General features: G+C 32.2%; 1 protein-coding gene across 1 annotated transcript in view; it reads left to right on the forward strand.

Annotated features, from left to right (window-relative positions):
* The window catches only part of LOC106467981 (THO complex subunit 2-like), a 138,000-nt gene extending 131,956 nt beyond the window's left edge, over positions 1–6,044 (forward strand). Inside the window, exons 15-17 of the mRNA XM_013928374.2 lie at positions 2,009–2,093; positions 3,981–4,074; positions 5,931–6,044. Of these exons, the coding sequence (XP_013783828.1) occupies positions 2,009–2,093; positions 3,981–4,074; positions 5,931–6,019 (268 nt within the window). The 3' untranslated portion in view covers positions 6,020–6,044. The remainder of the gene's footprint in view (positions 1–2,008; positions 2,094–3,980; positions 4,075–5,930) is intronic.
* The last annotated feature ends 8,215 nt before the right edge of the window (positions 6,045–14,259 follow it).

Here is a 14,259-nt window from a genome sequence, read left to right on the forward strand (position 1 = left end):
AACAACATTATACTGAGACTGAAAAATCAATTATTTTTCAACTATCAGACATTGTTGTCATCTTTAAGTCATAATGTATAATGTTTGTGGCCATAAACACCCCAAATATGTTGGAGATATTCCATCTATCAGACAAAATCCAGATTCTAATGTCAAACTAGCCGGCAACTAAGGAGAATCAGTTAACCCTTTTGCAACCAGAGCCTCTTTAAGTGCTTTTCTGCAGAAGTCCCTGTGTTACATTCTAAATTTAATTACACACCTTTTTTTATCAATGTACGTGAAATAAAATAATATAATAATGTTGGTTATGATTTAAATTTTATTTTATCCAAGTTTTAAGTCTATTTTTCAAAATAAATCTTAAAAACTACTCAGAACTTCAGATGTATTGTCACATGACCAACGAGATATGAAAATTCTCTACTTTGAATCTCTGTATCTTCAATAATACAATGGCAGTTGAATAGAGGTATGTCTAGATAATAAGTTGTTTACATAGCCTTTTGACTCATTCATTTCAAAGTTCTCTGAATGAATGCAGTTCAGACAAGTAATACATTTTTTTAACCCCTGACAAGTGCCCTGCCCACCTTCAACAGATTTGTATGAGCTTTATAGCCTACATGTGGATGCTACAAACACATGTTATAGTCATTAGAAAGAGTTCATTTTACATTATAATCTAACAATGGCTATTTTGAAATTGGTGCACAGTTTTTATCACTGAGGACATGTAACTGACTAGTATTTTGGCTGCTTGATTGACTATAGCACTTATGGGTGTTTCTTATCTAAATATGTTATTGTTAGAGATACACTTTAAATTGTATTTAGGTCTTACTATTATATTTTAGTAAATTATGTAGTTATGTTTTAAAATGCATAATTAAAAGGTTTAAACATTTTTTAAATATACATCATACTTTGCATCTGTTCTCACGGCTTAAAATATTACGCGCTGAATGAAAATTTTGCTGAAGGGTTGCACAGGTCTCCCAAAGAAACTGTAATATGTCTCGAGGGCACCGTTTACTTGTGTCGAGATGAATAGTAAGTGGTAAAGTACAAGAAAGAAAAATAAATCCCAAAAAATGAATTATATGTGAAAGGAAAAGACCTGAAATTATGAATTTAACAAAAGGAAGATCTTTAAAGATATTCTACAAAAATTAAAAGGTATGTACTTTTTTTTTCTGTTTCCAATTTTAATTATTTCATTGCAATGTAAGTAGTGGATAGTAATAAGAGTTAGTGATATGGTAGAGAAACTGAAAAATAGAATGTAAACATTTACCTTAAAAAACTTGATATCCTTTTATGAGGTTCCACAGATTATGCAAATGAAATATGAAAACTGTAAGATGAAGAAAAGTATTTTTATTTTTAAAATGAAAATTACTTTGCCCTCAATTTGTTAATATTTTGAATACAAGTAACTACAATAGAAAAATAACATATCTTTAGTGAAAACACTTAATTATAATAATGTCATTCTTTGTGTACAAGATACTTATGATATTTAGCATATTTTAGCATTTAGCATATCAACAAAAACAAAGGGTGGAGGTTGGGAGTTTTGCATCGTAGAAGTTTAGTGTGGTTTAATTCTACTCTAAGATCATATCTAAATATTAAGGGTAAATACCTTCCCATACCTGCAGACAGTGAAAGACAGTAGGAGTTGAAACGTTGTATGTTTAAGCAATCAACTCCCTTAGTTGATGGCTAGGTCGACATCGGTATCTGTATCCTGTCTGGTAAATGGAATATTCCTACCACATTTGGGTGCTTTGGCCACAGACATTATCCATTATATCTTAAAGATAACAACATGAATTAGTAATGGAAGAATAATTTTGATTTTCAGTCTCATTATAATGTTATTTTGGTTTTGTATTAAGTTAATTATTGTTTTATAGTGCTGAATTGATTGACTATTGACAATTAATGTATTTAATCTCATTAGAAATATTGATTTATATAGTGTATGTGTTTCTATTTATAGACGTTTGAGTAAGGAAAATGTGAAGCCTTCTGGTCGACAGCTTGGAAAACTAAGCCACAGCAATCCCTGTATTCTATTTGAATATGTAAGCATTACTTTTGTAATCATATAATCTGAAATAATATTTAATAATTATTTCATAACATCTTTTTTCCATTTGAAAATTTCAGATTTATTTATTTAATAATATTCAATTGAAACGTTGTACATTTGCTGTTATGTTAAATTTTTTTCTTCATTACCCATTCAAGCCGTCTCCAACCATTATTAACATTGGGTTCTGTTCACTATAAAATTACACAATGTTGATTACTTTTCCACATATTTTCTGTTTCCTTCAGCACTCTTGAATAACTGTGTATCTCAATTGTTTAGTTCACAGTCTACTACACCGATACAGAACAGCTAGTAATTCCGGACACAGTTTCTCTTAACTACATCACTATAGAATAAGTATGTGCTCCATTCAAATTCTGGTTGCTACAGTATTGTAAAAAAATTATTGACATATAATAGTCTTGTAAAATTAAAGTTTATGCTGCATTTTAATTCTGATTGATAATGGAAAAGGGAAAACTACAGGAAACAAGAAGAGCAACCTCAATAGGTGTAACTGTTGTTGCTGTCAGCACAGTTTAATTGATGTTGTATCCACCATGTAGTCATGAAACTATACATAATAACTTTTAATGTAGTAATTGTATATTAAGAAAATTCAGCAAGCTTTTAGTAAACATTACAAGGCTGTTGTACACAAAATAATCAGATATTTTAATAAAGTATTTATATGAAGGTTTGTCTCTATATTTATGAAGCCTTTACTGAGTTAGTAAGATAATTTTCATGCTAAGAATAAACAAGCTTTCTTTTGTCTTAGAGTATTAAAATTTCATTTGCTTAACTTTTAGAATATCCTAATTGAACATCAAAAGTTATTTTCATTAACATTTTATATATTATATATGTTATTTTCTCTACCTTAACTCAGTAAATTGAAATCTTCTCTTTGTGTTAGTTAGGGGTGTGGCTTGTGATCTTCAGTTTATTGTTTATATCTCCATAAAGCTAAAAGATTTGTCACAACAATCCTGCAGTTTAGCTCAGATATATATAGTATAATATGTCACATAAGGGGTACAGGATAATATAAAATGGGCAATTCAGAGTGAAAAAGTGTCACGTTATACAAAGAAATGAAGATTGAAATTTATTTAAATATTTCCTTTTGAAATTAATACATCAAACTTATATCAAAATGTGAATTATGAATTACATTTTGGTGTCAAGTTTATTGATAATAAAGTTATTTAATTAAATTTAGAGTGTAACAAAAAAGATTTTGACATGCACTCTTTGACCCTCCCATACTGAGAGAGAGAAAAAAACAATTTACATGTAAAATATCTTAAGCCTCTGTAGTGATCTATTCTCATCCAAGAAATATTTTCACTAATTACTTAACCCTCTTGTTTAGTAAGAAAATGTTTCATTTAACTGCCATTGAGAGGGGTAAATTGCATGGATATAGTGCTTTTTTTCCAAAGGGGAGTAGGATGGACCTCCATTTTCAGATTGATTTTTTCTACAAGCTACTCATCATGAAATATTGCTATAATTTTGTGTGTAAATATAAATTTACTTGTATAATGTGGAATTTGTAAATTTCATTCAATTAGTGAAAATTTAAGAAACAAAAAGAACTATACTTAAATAGTTTCCTGATACTTGTTTTTGTTTATGCTGAAAAAGGCAGAATAAACAGTTTTTTTCAATAGGATTGTCTTGTATGTTTAAATGTACTTTGTATTTACATTATGTGTGTAGGTAATTAAGTGAATGTACTGTATTTTGGGTTTTTTTCACTAAAATTTAAAAATGTGATCTTCATTTGTTGTTTTGTAATATCTAATTGATATGTTTTTTTTTTTATCAATGCACTTGTTAGAAATTACAATCTAATATTCCTTTACAGGTTCTGTCCCAGATTCAAACATGGGATAATTTAATCCTTCCAGTTGTAGATTCTCTGAAGTACCTAACATCCTTATCTTATGATGTATTGGCTTGTATCTTTTGATGTTGTACTTTTGAAAAAAATTAACATTACCGAATAATAATAAAAATTCCTTTAGAGATTGTAACACAGAAATTTTCTATTACACATATTAAACTGCAGCATTATATATTTGTACAAAACAGACATCATATTAAGTGTAGAAAATATCAGCATTAGCTTTTAGTGATTTCTGATGGTCATATTCTCTCACAACTTACTTTTGTGTTGTTTTTATTTAACATTAGAACAGTCACTTGACTTTGTATATGTTGTTAATAAATTTCAATTTATTTTGCCTGAAGATATGAAATATAATGATATGAAAAGAACAATTATTTGGCATAATGGAACAAGAAAAGCATTTCTTTTGAATGCCAAAAATGGAGAACTGAAATGTCTGCCCTCTAGTTAGTTCCACTAGTTATTTTAAGAATAATATCTTGTAAACTTGGGGAATTTATTCTTTTAACTCATGTATTTTTAATCAGCCTGGACTCGAAGCTGACATGGAAGAAATTATTACAAAATAGAATAGTAAAAAATGTCCTGAAACTAAATTAATTTATTATTTTTGTAAGTTGAAAATGTAAATATTTATTTAAATGTAGTATGAAAAATTACATGAAGTACTATGTCAAACAGTTTGGGACAAGCATGGATTATATAGATATGTGTCAAAAATATGCATTTTTTAAAAGTTTTTTTCTTTAAATTCTTCTTAATGTGGAAAATAATTCATTCAAAATGGTGAATGTTACATATTTCTATATGTAACAGTACATAATGACTGCAAAACAATTTATTAATTTTAAGATTCGGATGAAAAAGAGCATGAAATCAGTATCTCCTTACCTTCAGTTAGATAGTTCCTCCTGTTCCTGTTGGAACAAAAGGTGATGAGGGATCTCTACTTTTCCCTTTCACATGTGGCTTCTTTGTTCTCCCTCTGTTTCATGCTCATTTCTTGTAAGTCTTTAAAGGTGTTGTGCCAGGTCTTCTTTGGACAGCTAGATTTCCTGTTTCCAAGTGGTGGTACCCAATTCAGTGCTTTCTTGGTTTACCAACTATCTGGAAGTTTTTATGACATGACCACCAGTATTGATAATATTTTACTACAACTCCACTTATATTAGGTTTAAAATAAATAAAGGATCACACATAAAAGACAAACACGAGACTAAGTTATAAACTACATAATTAAAAGAGTAAAATTTACATTAGTATAATCAGTAAAGTGAATAGCTGGATCAGTTTAATACTATTGTTTTGACATTTGGAAGAAAAAAAATTATTCATTTAATAGTATGCTTAAACCTAAAAATTTGGGGCTTTATGATACTGTGTATATAGGTATGTGATCAATATAGAAGTTGGAATGGCCTAGGTGTAGTAACTTGTGCATTCCATAAATATCCTTTTGAAACAAACCTAATAACTTCATATTAATTGACCAGTACTTGAAATAATATGTAGCATTGTCAGTTAGTAATGTGCATCATTTTTATCACTCTTGTCAGCAAAATACCAGTCCTGATTGGCTGCATTGAATAAATGCTACATATGTGGTATTTAAAGAATAAATTTGCCCCTAGTGACAGTAAAATTCTAGGTACCAAAAAACAGATACCAATTTTACTTACTCATGACTGACTATAGCAATAACAGTTCTATATTGGTAGACCAACTGATGCCATGTCAGAGGAAGTCCATAGGAGACCTTTGATTACATATTTATTCCATTTCAAAATCCAAAACAAGTTAAAGAGGAAATGTAAATGTTTTATTCAAGTCCTAATTTTTTCATAAGTAAAGAAACTAAAAAGTGTTTCATTTCTTGGAGAAGGATTCTTTAACTGTTCTTGACAGACTGTATTATAGAGGCATTATCCAATCCAGAAAAGGAAAAAATGAAACATGATGGAACATCAATATCCCTTTGGCTTCAAAGTAAGTAATTTAGTGTATATGTTTATCCTTAGGTCAATGAAGGACAATTGAAATATTTTTAATAAACTTGATTCATATAAATGCTGTCCTAGCCTGTCAGTTCAAAATCTAAACTTGTGTTCTTTCATCAAATAATCTTCAAAATATAATATAACAAAATCAAGATCTTAAGCCTGTTGATCCTCAGATTGAGACCTGTCAAATGATTTTATTAGAGAGAGAGAGAGAATTACCTCTTTTAACTTGTAATTAGTATGTCTCTAAATATACCATAAAATTGTTTTTACTATACTACTAGCCAGAGAGCATTGCCTTAATGACTTCTATGAGTTATGCACGCACTATGTGAAGATCCTTTTCATTAGTCTTACTATTGAGTTGGTTCCTATTTGTATTAAATGTGATCCAAATGCATTACCCTGCAAATACTATAAATACAGGTCATTGAGATATTTGTTCAACTTACCATTTGATCCAAATCATTTTGTAATACCTCAATATTCTAAGTACAGCTAGAAATACTAAAGAGTATAATCAAACTCTACTAATTATTCCCCTATCAATATCATTAATGTAAATAATAAAATGCAAAGGCTCAAGCACTAACTCATGAGGTACTCCATTAGTAACATAAATCCAACTTGATTGGACATTAGCTTACTCACATTTATCTAACCATTTCCCCAACTTCTACAGATGTTATTTTCTTATCTTTTGTGTGGCACCTTATCAAAAGCTATTTGAAAATCTAAATACATCATGTCCATGCACTTCTCATTGTTCTTCTAACAAACAATATCATTAAAAAAAAAGATGTACAAGGGAAAATTTCTTCTTATAAATCTATGTTGGCTTGCATTTGTGGTGTACATTTGACTAAATTGCTTTGTAAAACCTAACTGCAGAATTTTTCCCATTACAGAAGTAAGACTAGCTGACCTATAATTCCCAGAGCAACTCTTATCACCCCTTTAACCCTTTGAGTGCATAATTAAATTTTGGGTGGATCCACTAGTTGCACTTTTGCTCGGTGATGTACACATGCGCGTTAGCATTATTTCAGTTTGTCTTTATACAGACAATGAACAGATATCCAAGGAATGGGGTTGCTTAGGTTACTCCTATGTTTAACTCTTTTGGATGCTATTATCCAACTAGACATTTATTGTCATTTTGTGAAACAAGCAGATTTACCCAACATTATCAGCAAAATGTTTCCTCATAATGCAACAATTGGGATAATCACACATCCTTGAATTTCCTCCTTTAGTACCATGTACCTTATGCAACAAATTCATGTTTATTTTTTGTTAAAATTATTGAAACAATTGTGTAATTTGTAACATTTTGCAGAAATTGTTCTTCTCTTTTTTTATGTTCAATTTGTCCAATAACTAAGAAGTTACTGTATGTGTTGAGTAACTAAACTTTACTAATGCACTTAAAGTTTTTCTGTCCGCTGAATAGTTTGGTATCATAGAACACCTAGCTTATTGTATTTACTAACCGTAAATGTTCTTACCTTATCTCTTGTCATAGAAAAATATTCCTGTAGCTTTTGAACAGACATAATATAGCACAAAAATAACATGAAAAGAAACTATGAAGAATTACCTGGTTTATGGGTTCTTCCTAAGTTTTGCAAATTTTCTAACCAATCATTTTAGCCTGTTGGTTCTTTCGGGTTTCTAGGATAAACTTTGTTAATTGCTGTACAGCATACTTGCTATGGCTTTATAAAATGCTTGCTACACCAGGTTTTAGAAGTAAGATCACTTGCCAAAAATAAAAGTCACATGAGAAATAAAATATGGATAAGTAATTTTTTAAAGGATGACAGATTCTGAGTAAGTACAAACCTATACTTTGGGATAGGCAAAAGAACTAAAAAAAAATCTATAAGGGTGTTGTTTACAGGAGATGTATGCAGAGATCAAAGCTCAAACATCTTTAAAATATTTCTTATCCAATTATACTAAAATTGTGCAGAGTTACAAAATATCAATTCTTAAATATTTTCAAGTAAAATAATTTTTAAACTAGTTATAATTATTTTTACTTACATTGTTAAAACTTGATTTGCAAGTGTGCAATCAGTATGAACCTTGCTGACTAGTTGTTGTAGGGTTCAAATGTGATCTCTTGTGTTGTTACTCCCTACAAAAGTAAATGATGTGTATGTGTCCTTTGTTGCTATCTTGCCATGATAGTAAATGTGCATGCAATGTATTTTGTGTCCCAAAAGTTATCTTCTTTTTTTCTTTCTTATTATTCACCATTATTGCAGCCACCAATGAGCATACACTTTATCGTTAGCTTCCTGTTGTTGCTTCTGTCTTTATCACAAGTTGTTTATGTACCCTAAAAGTTGACTTCACATTTTTACTATGCTCTTTGTCACATGTTTATGATGAACTACATTATGTGCTGAAGATTGTAGCTTTCTGTTACTACCCCCTTGAGGTGGATTCCTGTCTGTGGTGAGGGGACCTCCCAGAGAAGGATCTATATCTTCAGTTTACCTCCTCTGGGAACTGAACATCCATCCACCCACTTGTTTGCCATGCGTGGCATTGTGTGTAGGGGAGGAGAGGATCCTGGTGGTTGAGGGATGTCAGTGATGGGTAAATTTTCGTTGGTGACACTTTAACACATCACTTTGGCCTTGAATTCCTGTAGATGGGTGGCCTTAGGGTGGCTACCCCAGGGTCATTTGGCTGGTCCTGTTGGGCTAAGATCAACTAAGTACCAGTGTTAGACATTCTCAATGAGTGGTGTGGATACTGTGTTTGATGCTGGTGTTTATGTATAGTGCCACAAAACCCTGGCATCTCTACAGTACTCTATTTTAGCATTGTAGTGCATCCCCTTATAGGACTCCATGGTGGGAGGGGTCAGTGGGACTGAAATTTTTCTCTTTTGTATGGATTCTGCGCCCAGTGACCCAATAAATACACAAAAAACACTCATTAATTGGAAAGTGACTATGTTACGTTCTACATCTGACAAACCTTTAGGGTAAACGTCTTCCTTTTTCATTCAAAAGAGATTAAAGTGGCTTGCTGGCTCTCCAAAGTCAGTTAAGAAGCTACACTGAACTCCTCCCAAATATCGAAGGCCATTGGGGATATATCTATTGAGGTTACTCTTCATTTTACTTTGAATTCTTTCTGAAGAGTGAATGTTGAGAGGGATTTATGAAACATCCCCAAGTTGGAGATCCTTGCTGGTTTCTCCAGCTGAGGTGTTTCTGCTATGCATTGTTTCTCCACTTTTAAAGAGGGAATTAGGCTGCCTACCAATGTTCTTGTTTTGCCATTAACATTGCCACATCCATCTGCCACTGTCAAGGCAGGTTATCTGAACTGTATGGTATGGCCTTATATTCCTAACCTTCTCAGGTGTTTCCAGTTTCAGTGGTTTTGACATTCAAAGGCATCTTGTAATGGTTCTTTGACGTGTGCCTGTTGTGGTGGCAAAGACATTGAGGCATACGAGTGTCAATTGGACCATCACTGCATCAATTGTGGTGGTTCCCACCCCTCTTACTTTTGATTTTAATCTAAGTGGGTGGGGGAAAAAGAAGTACAATGTTTATTTATTGTAAAAAACATTTCGTACCCTTAGGCTTGGAAGTTGTTGTCCCCTGTTCAGTCTCAGTCATATTCTGCTGCTCTCTGTTCCACTGCTACAGTGGCAGTGCAGAAAGATCTTTCTGTGCCTCCATCAGAGTCTTTCTCAAACCATGTGAAGAGTCTTTTGCCCTCCTTGGTTGCACGGGTTGACAAGAGTACGTCTACTTCTGTTTCTGTCCCCACCATCACTTCCAGTGACTGCTCTGGTCCATTTCCTTTGGCCCCGAGATGCAGAACCATTATTCAGTCATGCTCTCAGTCTCTGGAGTATCCATCCACCGACAGAGATCTGCCCAATTGACCCTGGGTAGGTTCCATGGAGGTCGACAGACCTCATTCTACTAAAGAAAAATGTTGTGGCTGCTGACAGATGGGTTCTCTACCCAGTTATTCTCCATCTAAATAAAAATGGACACTTTAATGCAGTGGAACTGTCGAGGCTTCTATTCTGATTTGGATGACATTAAGGCCTTGATCAATTCCTATCATCCCATGTGTCTCTCCTTATAGGAAACATTACTAAGACCTGCTGATACTATCACCTTTCAGCGGTTTTCTTTATACCAGAATGACAGATTGTGTGATGGTCAAGTTTGTGGAGGTGAAAAATCTGCAAAATTTTGTAAAGACTTGTGTACATTTTCAAAAATCATAGTACAATTACTCTCATAGATACTTTCCTGGTTACGGGCTGAGTGTAATTCACTCAGCCCATAATGGAAGGGTTAAGCCCTGTTGGTTGCAAAAACGAATGCAAATGGTTTTAAAGGAAGAGAAGGTAAAACCACTTGTATTGGTCCACTTCAACAAGTGAGTGAGGGCTGTCTGAAGCTGCCACTCAATAAACCTCATGTTTGATGACCGACAAGAAATGTGGAAGTCATCAACATAGAAGCCGTTTCATACAGTAGGAGGAAGTTGTTTAGAGATGCTGGTGGTGAACTTAATCCAAGATTTCACCCGGCTTTGACTTCTGACCCGCTGAAAAGAAACATAGTTGGAAAAAGTGAGATACTTCAAAAAGGTATCCCAGGCTCCTTTCTAAGCCTTCTGTGCCTGAGGGGCGGGTAGGAGACCGCCTTGGATGAGGATACCTTGGGAAACGTGTCGAGATGTTGGGGATAGAATGAACAGCTGCTTGAAAGATACAATCAGTTACTGCCTCTAGGCAGTCTTTAATAGATGGAAGACTAACAACAGCAGGATCAAGTTCTGAGAGAGCAGTGAAGGAGTGTTAGTCAGCCTGCTCAAACATTCACCGTGGCACTCGGGTCAGGTGGCAACAACCATGGCCGATCTCCTTCAAAATGACAGGAAAATGATCACTGCCCCATGGGTCACTGTCATCCTTCCAAGAAAAAATGAGAAAAAAGTGAAGGAGAACAGATAAATATATCAACAGCAGTAAAAGAATGACTAGGTGTGTGAAAATAGGTAAAAGAGCCAGTATTGAAGAGAGATAGATTATGATCTCAGAGCATACACTCCACAGAATGACTCCTCCCATCAATATTAGCACCACCCCAAAGTGGATTCTGTCCATTAAAGTCTCCAAAGATGAAAAAGGGAGACAGAAATAGTTCTATAAGAGCATCAAGGTCTGATTGATTTTTAGTCTCTGCTGGAGTCAGGTAAAGAGAATGAATAGTGATGGTACAGCCCACAGAGATACAGATAACTACAGCCTCCAAGGGTGTATCGAGCAGCACAGATAATGTGGGTACATGTTGATCAGTCAGCAGTGACAAGTAAACATTACAAGTATTTCATACACAAGATATCTGGTTTTTGAATTATGTTTAAATATTTTTTATTAAAGATTTGCTTATGCATTTTTTCTTTCAGAATGTTGACTGTCCAATGTACAAAGTAATTTTGATTTTAAGATTAAAAATACTTACTTCTTTATTTGATATTTGTCAGGTTTCATTTGCATAATCTCTGTATCCTTCTAGATAATAATCAAACTTTTTTAAATCAAACTTTATATTTAATCTGTAATTTTATCAATATTATCTCTATATGGTGTTGATTGATTTGACCGACCTCGTAACCATCATAAAACTTAGGAAATAAATCTAAATTACATTTTTTGCTCTAGTATAACTCCAAAATGTAATAGGAAACCACAAGTGTTTATTCTCAATAGCTTAAATCTTGTAACAATATAAATCTATTTATATTTATTAATTTTTTGTCTTATGGACCTTTGAACCGTGTCTGACTAAAAATACCCTGTTAGAAGTTGCAAATTACATGATGCACGTGCATTGACATGATCCTATTGAACATTGTAATGCAGAAGCTTCTGCCACGTATACCTCATGAAAGTTTTTATTTTCTTTCATTACCTTACCTAATAAGTTTATATTCTTATGATTTTAGTTACTTTTATAATAATAAACAGTTAAAACAAATGAAAAATAAAGACCTCATAATTAAATATCAAACATTTTTACTTTCAGTAAAGCTTTATATTTTATTTATTTTATTTACTGTAACATTATACTTATTTCTCCAGGTTGTAGATAAGTAGTCAAAGTACAATGAAAATAAAGGTTACAAAATAAAATCTATAGTTAGTAGTGATTACAAAATTTCAAAGTACTCATGGTTAGAGTGTACGCTCTCACCTTTTCACATTTATTTTCTCTAGTTATTTTATTGCTAGTAGATGAGTTAGAAATTAGAAGAAACAAAATTAGCAGTACTCTGTTCTTTTCAGTACGGATAATAACGTTCCAAGTAAATCTCCTGAGAGTTTCTTCTAATATTTTTTATACCTATTTCCTATTGTTATTCTACTGTTAGTCACTGCTGATTATAAAGCAATAAATCACTTTTCCTGTTTAGGTGTTACCATACTTTGAGCACTTTGATACTGTTAATATCAAATAAGTTCTTGTGGTGCAATTCCCAGAATTTTCCCTGGTTTGGAAATACAGTGGGATAGGATATATCAACTTGTTGACAATATAGTGGTTACAACGACAATTGTATAACATATTATGAAATGTTTATGACTTTGTAGAAAGTCTGGGTTGATCCAGTAAGTCAAAAAGTGGAAGTATCATACAGAAACTATTCGGATTGCTGCTCTGAGAACACAGTCGGATAGAATTTGCTGGCTTCTTTACAATATAATGGTTGCAACAAGAATTGTCTAGAGTACTTTATAAAAGTGAGAGAAAATATTTATGATATGGCTCTGTAGAAAGTATAAAGTTATATCTTATCCAATAAACTTGGTAGTTATCTTACTTAGTAGTCAGGATTTAGTGTTGGTATAGATGTAAATGTGTGTAAATGCTTACAGACATTCTGTTTCCTACATTACCATGCTTACACAGTAACCAGTAAATGTGTAGTTTCCAGTAACATAAATATGGGTTGTTTTGGTTAGGCTAGTATTCCTGTCTTAGCCTTCTTGATTGTTCACCAGCAAACTGCAAGTTCCACTGGGTGTTTATGTAAAGATGTTCCTTATCATGTATTAAGATCACTTGATCAGTGACAGATTTATATAATAGACTTTCACAAATTAAATAAATAAACTTTTCCTGAATTGCCAAGTGTTTAGTTTTGTATAATTTGTTTTTATAAATGAGTAGAAAAATAACACAAGTTCTTACTTTGTAAAATACAGTAACATATTGGCTACCATCCATCACACATATATAACTAATATTTTCAAATAAATACATAAATGTCAGTTATTTTTACTTCAAACATAAAACAGTAAATAAAACATATTTGGAAAACAATGATCTCTACTGCTTATGATGCTACAAAGTCCTTTTTTTTTTGCACTCGTGAGCCATACTTGCTAAGCCTCATCCAAATTTACATGTGGAGATGGAAAAATAATAATTTTTGTAGACTTTATATGAGCATTTTGGAATACAAATAAATTATAAATTACTATATCCAAAAATCCACTTTAATTTATCAGGCTTCCAAATTAAATTGTATTTGGGTCTAAAAAAAGAAAATAATTTGTATTCACAAAATAACCTTGATAGCAATACTTCAAACTTTCCAATGGAATAAGAGCATTTCTCTCGTAAATAACTTAGGAACACTGACAGAATTACATCAAATAAATATATAGCTTTTGAATGATTATAAAGTTATTGGTATATAAAGTTGGCATAGATAAATAAGTCTTCTCAAATGATGAAGTGGTAGGCGAAGCCAATATAGTGGGTTCGCTAAATATCATGATATCTCAGCAAATAGAAAAGGTAAGAGGTTCTTATTTTACATTCTAGCTTACCAATATCGAACATTTGAGTTTCTAATTTGTACAAAACTATAGACATTGTATTGTGGGCATCATAAAATGTAATGTGACCAAACCCAGAAGGCTACATACTGCACAAAAATCAATATTTAGCCTTTTTTTAAATATTTAGTTTCAAATTAAGAAACTAAATAATGTATAATACTAAGGTTTGAATAATAATCTACAATTTGATACCAAATTTATTGATATACGTTTATAAAATAATAGCTAAATGAAATGTTGAATGTAAATCTACAAATGTGATGACATGCCCTCTGACCCCTACCCATCTCGATAGGGTTAATAGTAAAGTAAGAAATCAAATATT

Source organism: Limulus polyphemus, unplaced genomic scaffold, assembly GCF_000517525.1.
Source record: "Limulus polyphemus unplaced genomic scaffold, Limulus_polyphemus-2.1.2 Scaffold2819, whole genome shotgun sequence".
NCBI classification, from domain to species: Eukaryota; Metazoa; Arthropoda; class Merostomata; order Xiphosura; family Limulidae; genus Limulus; species Limulus polyphemus.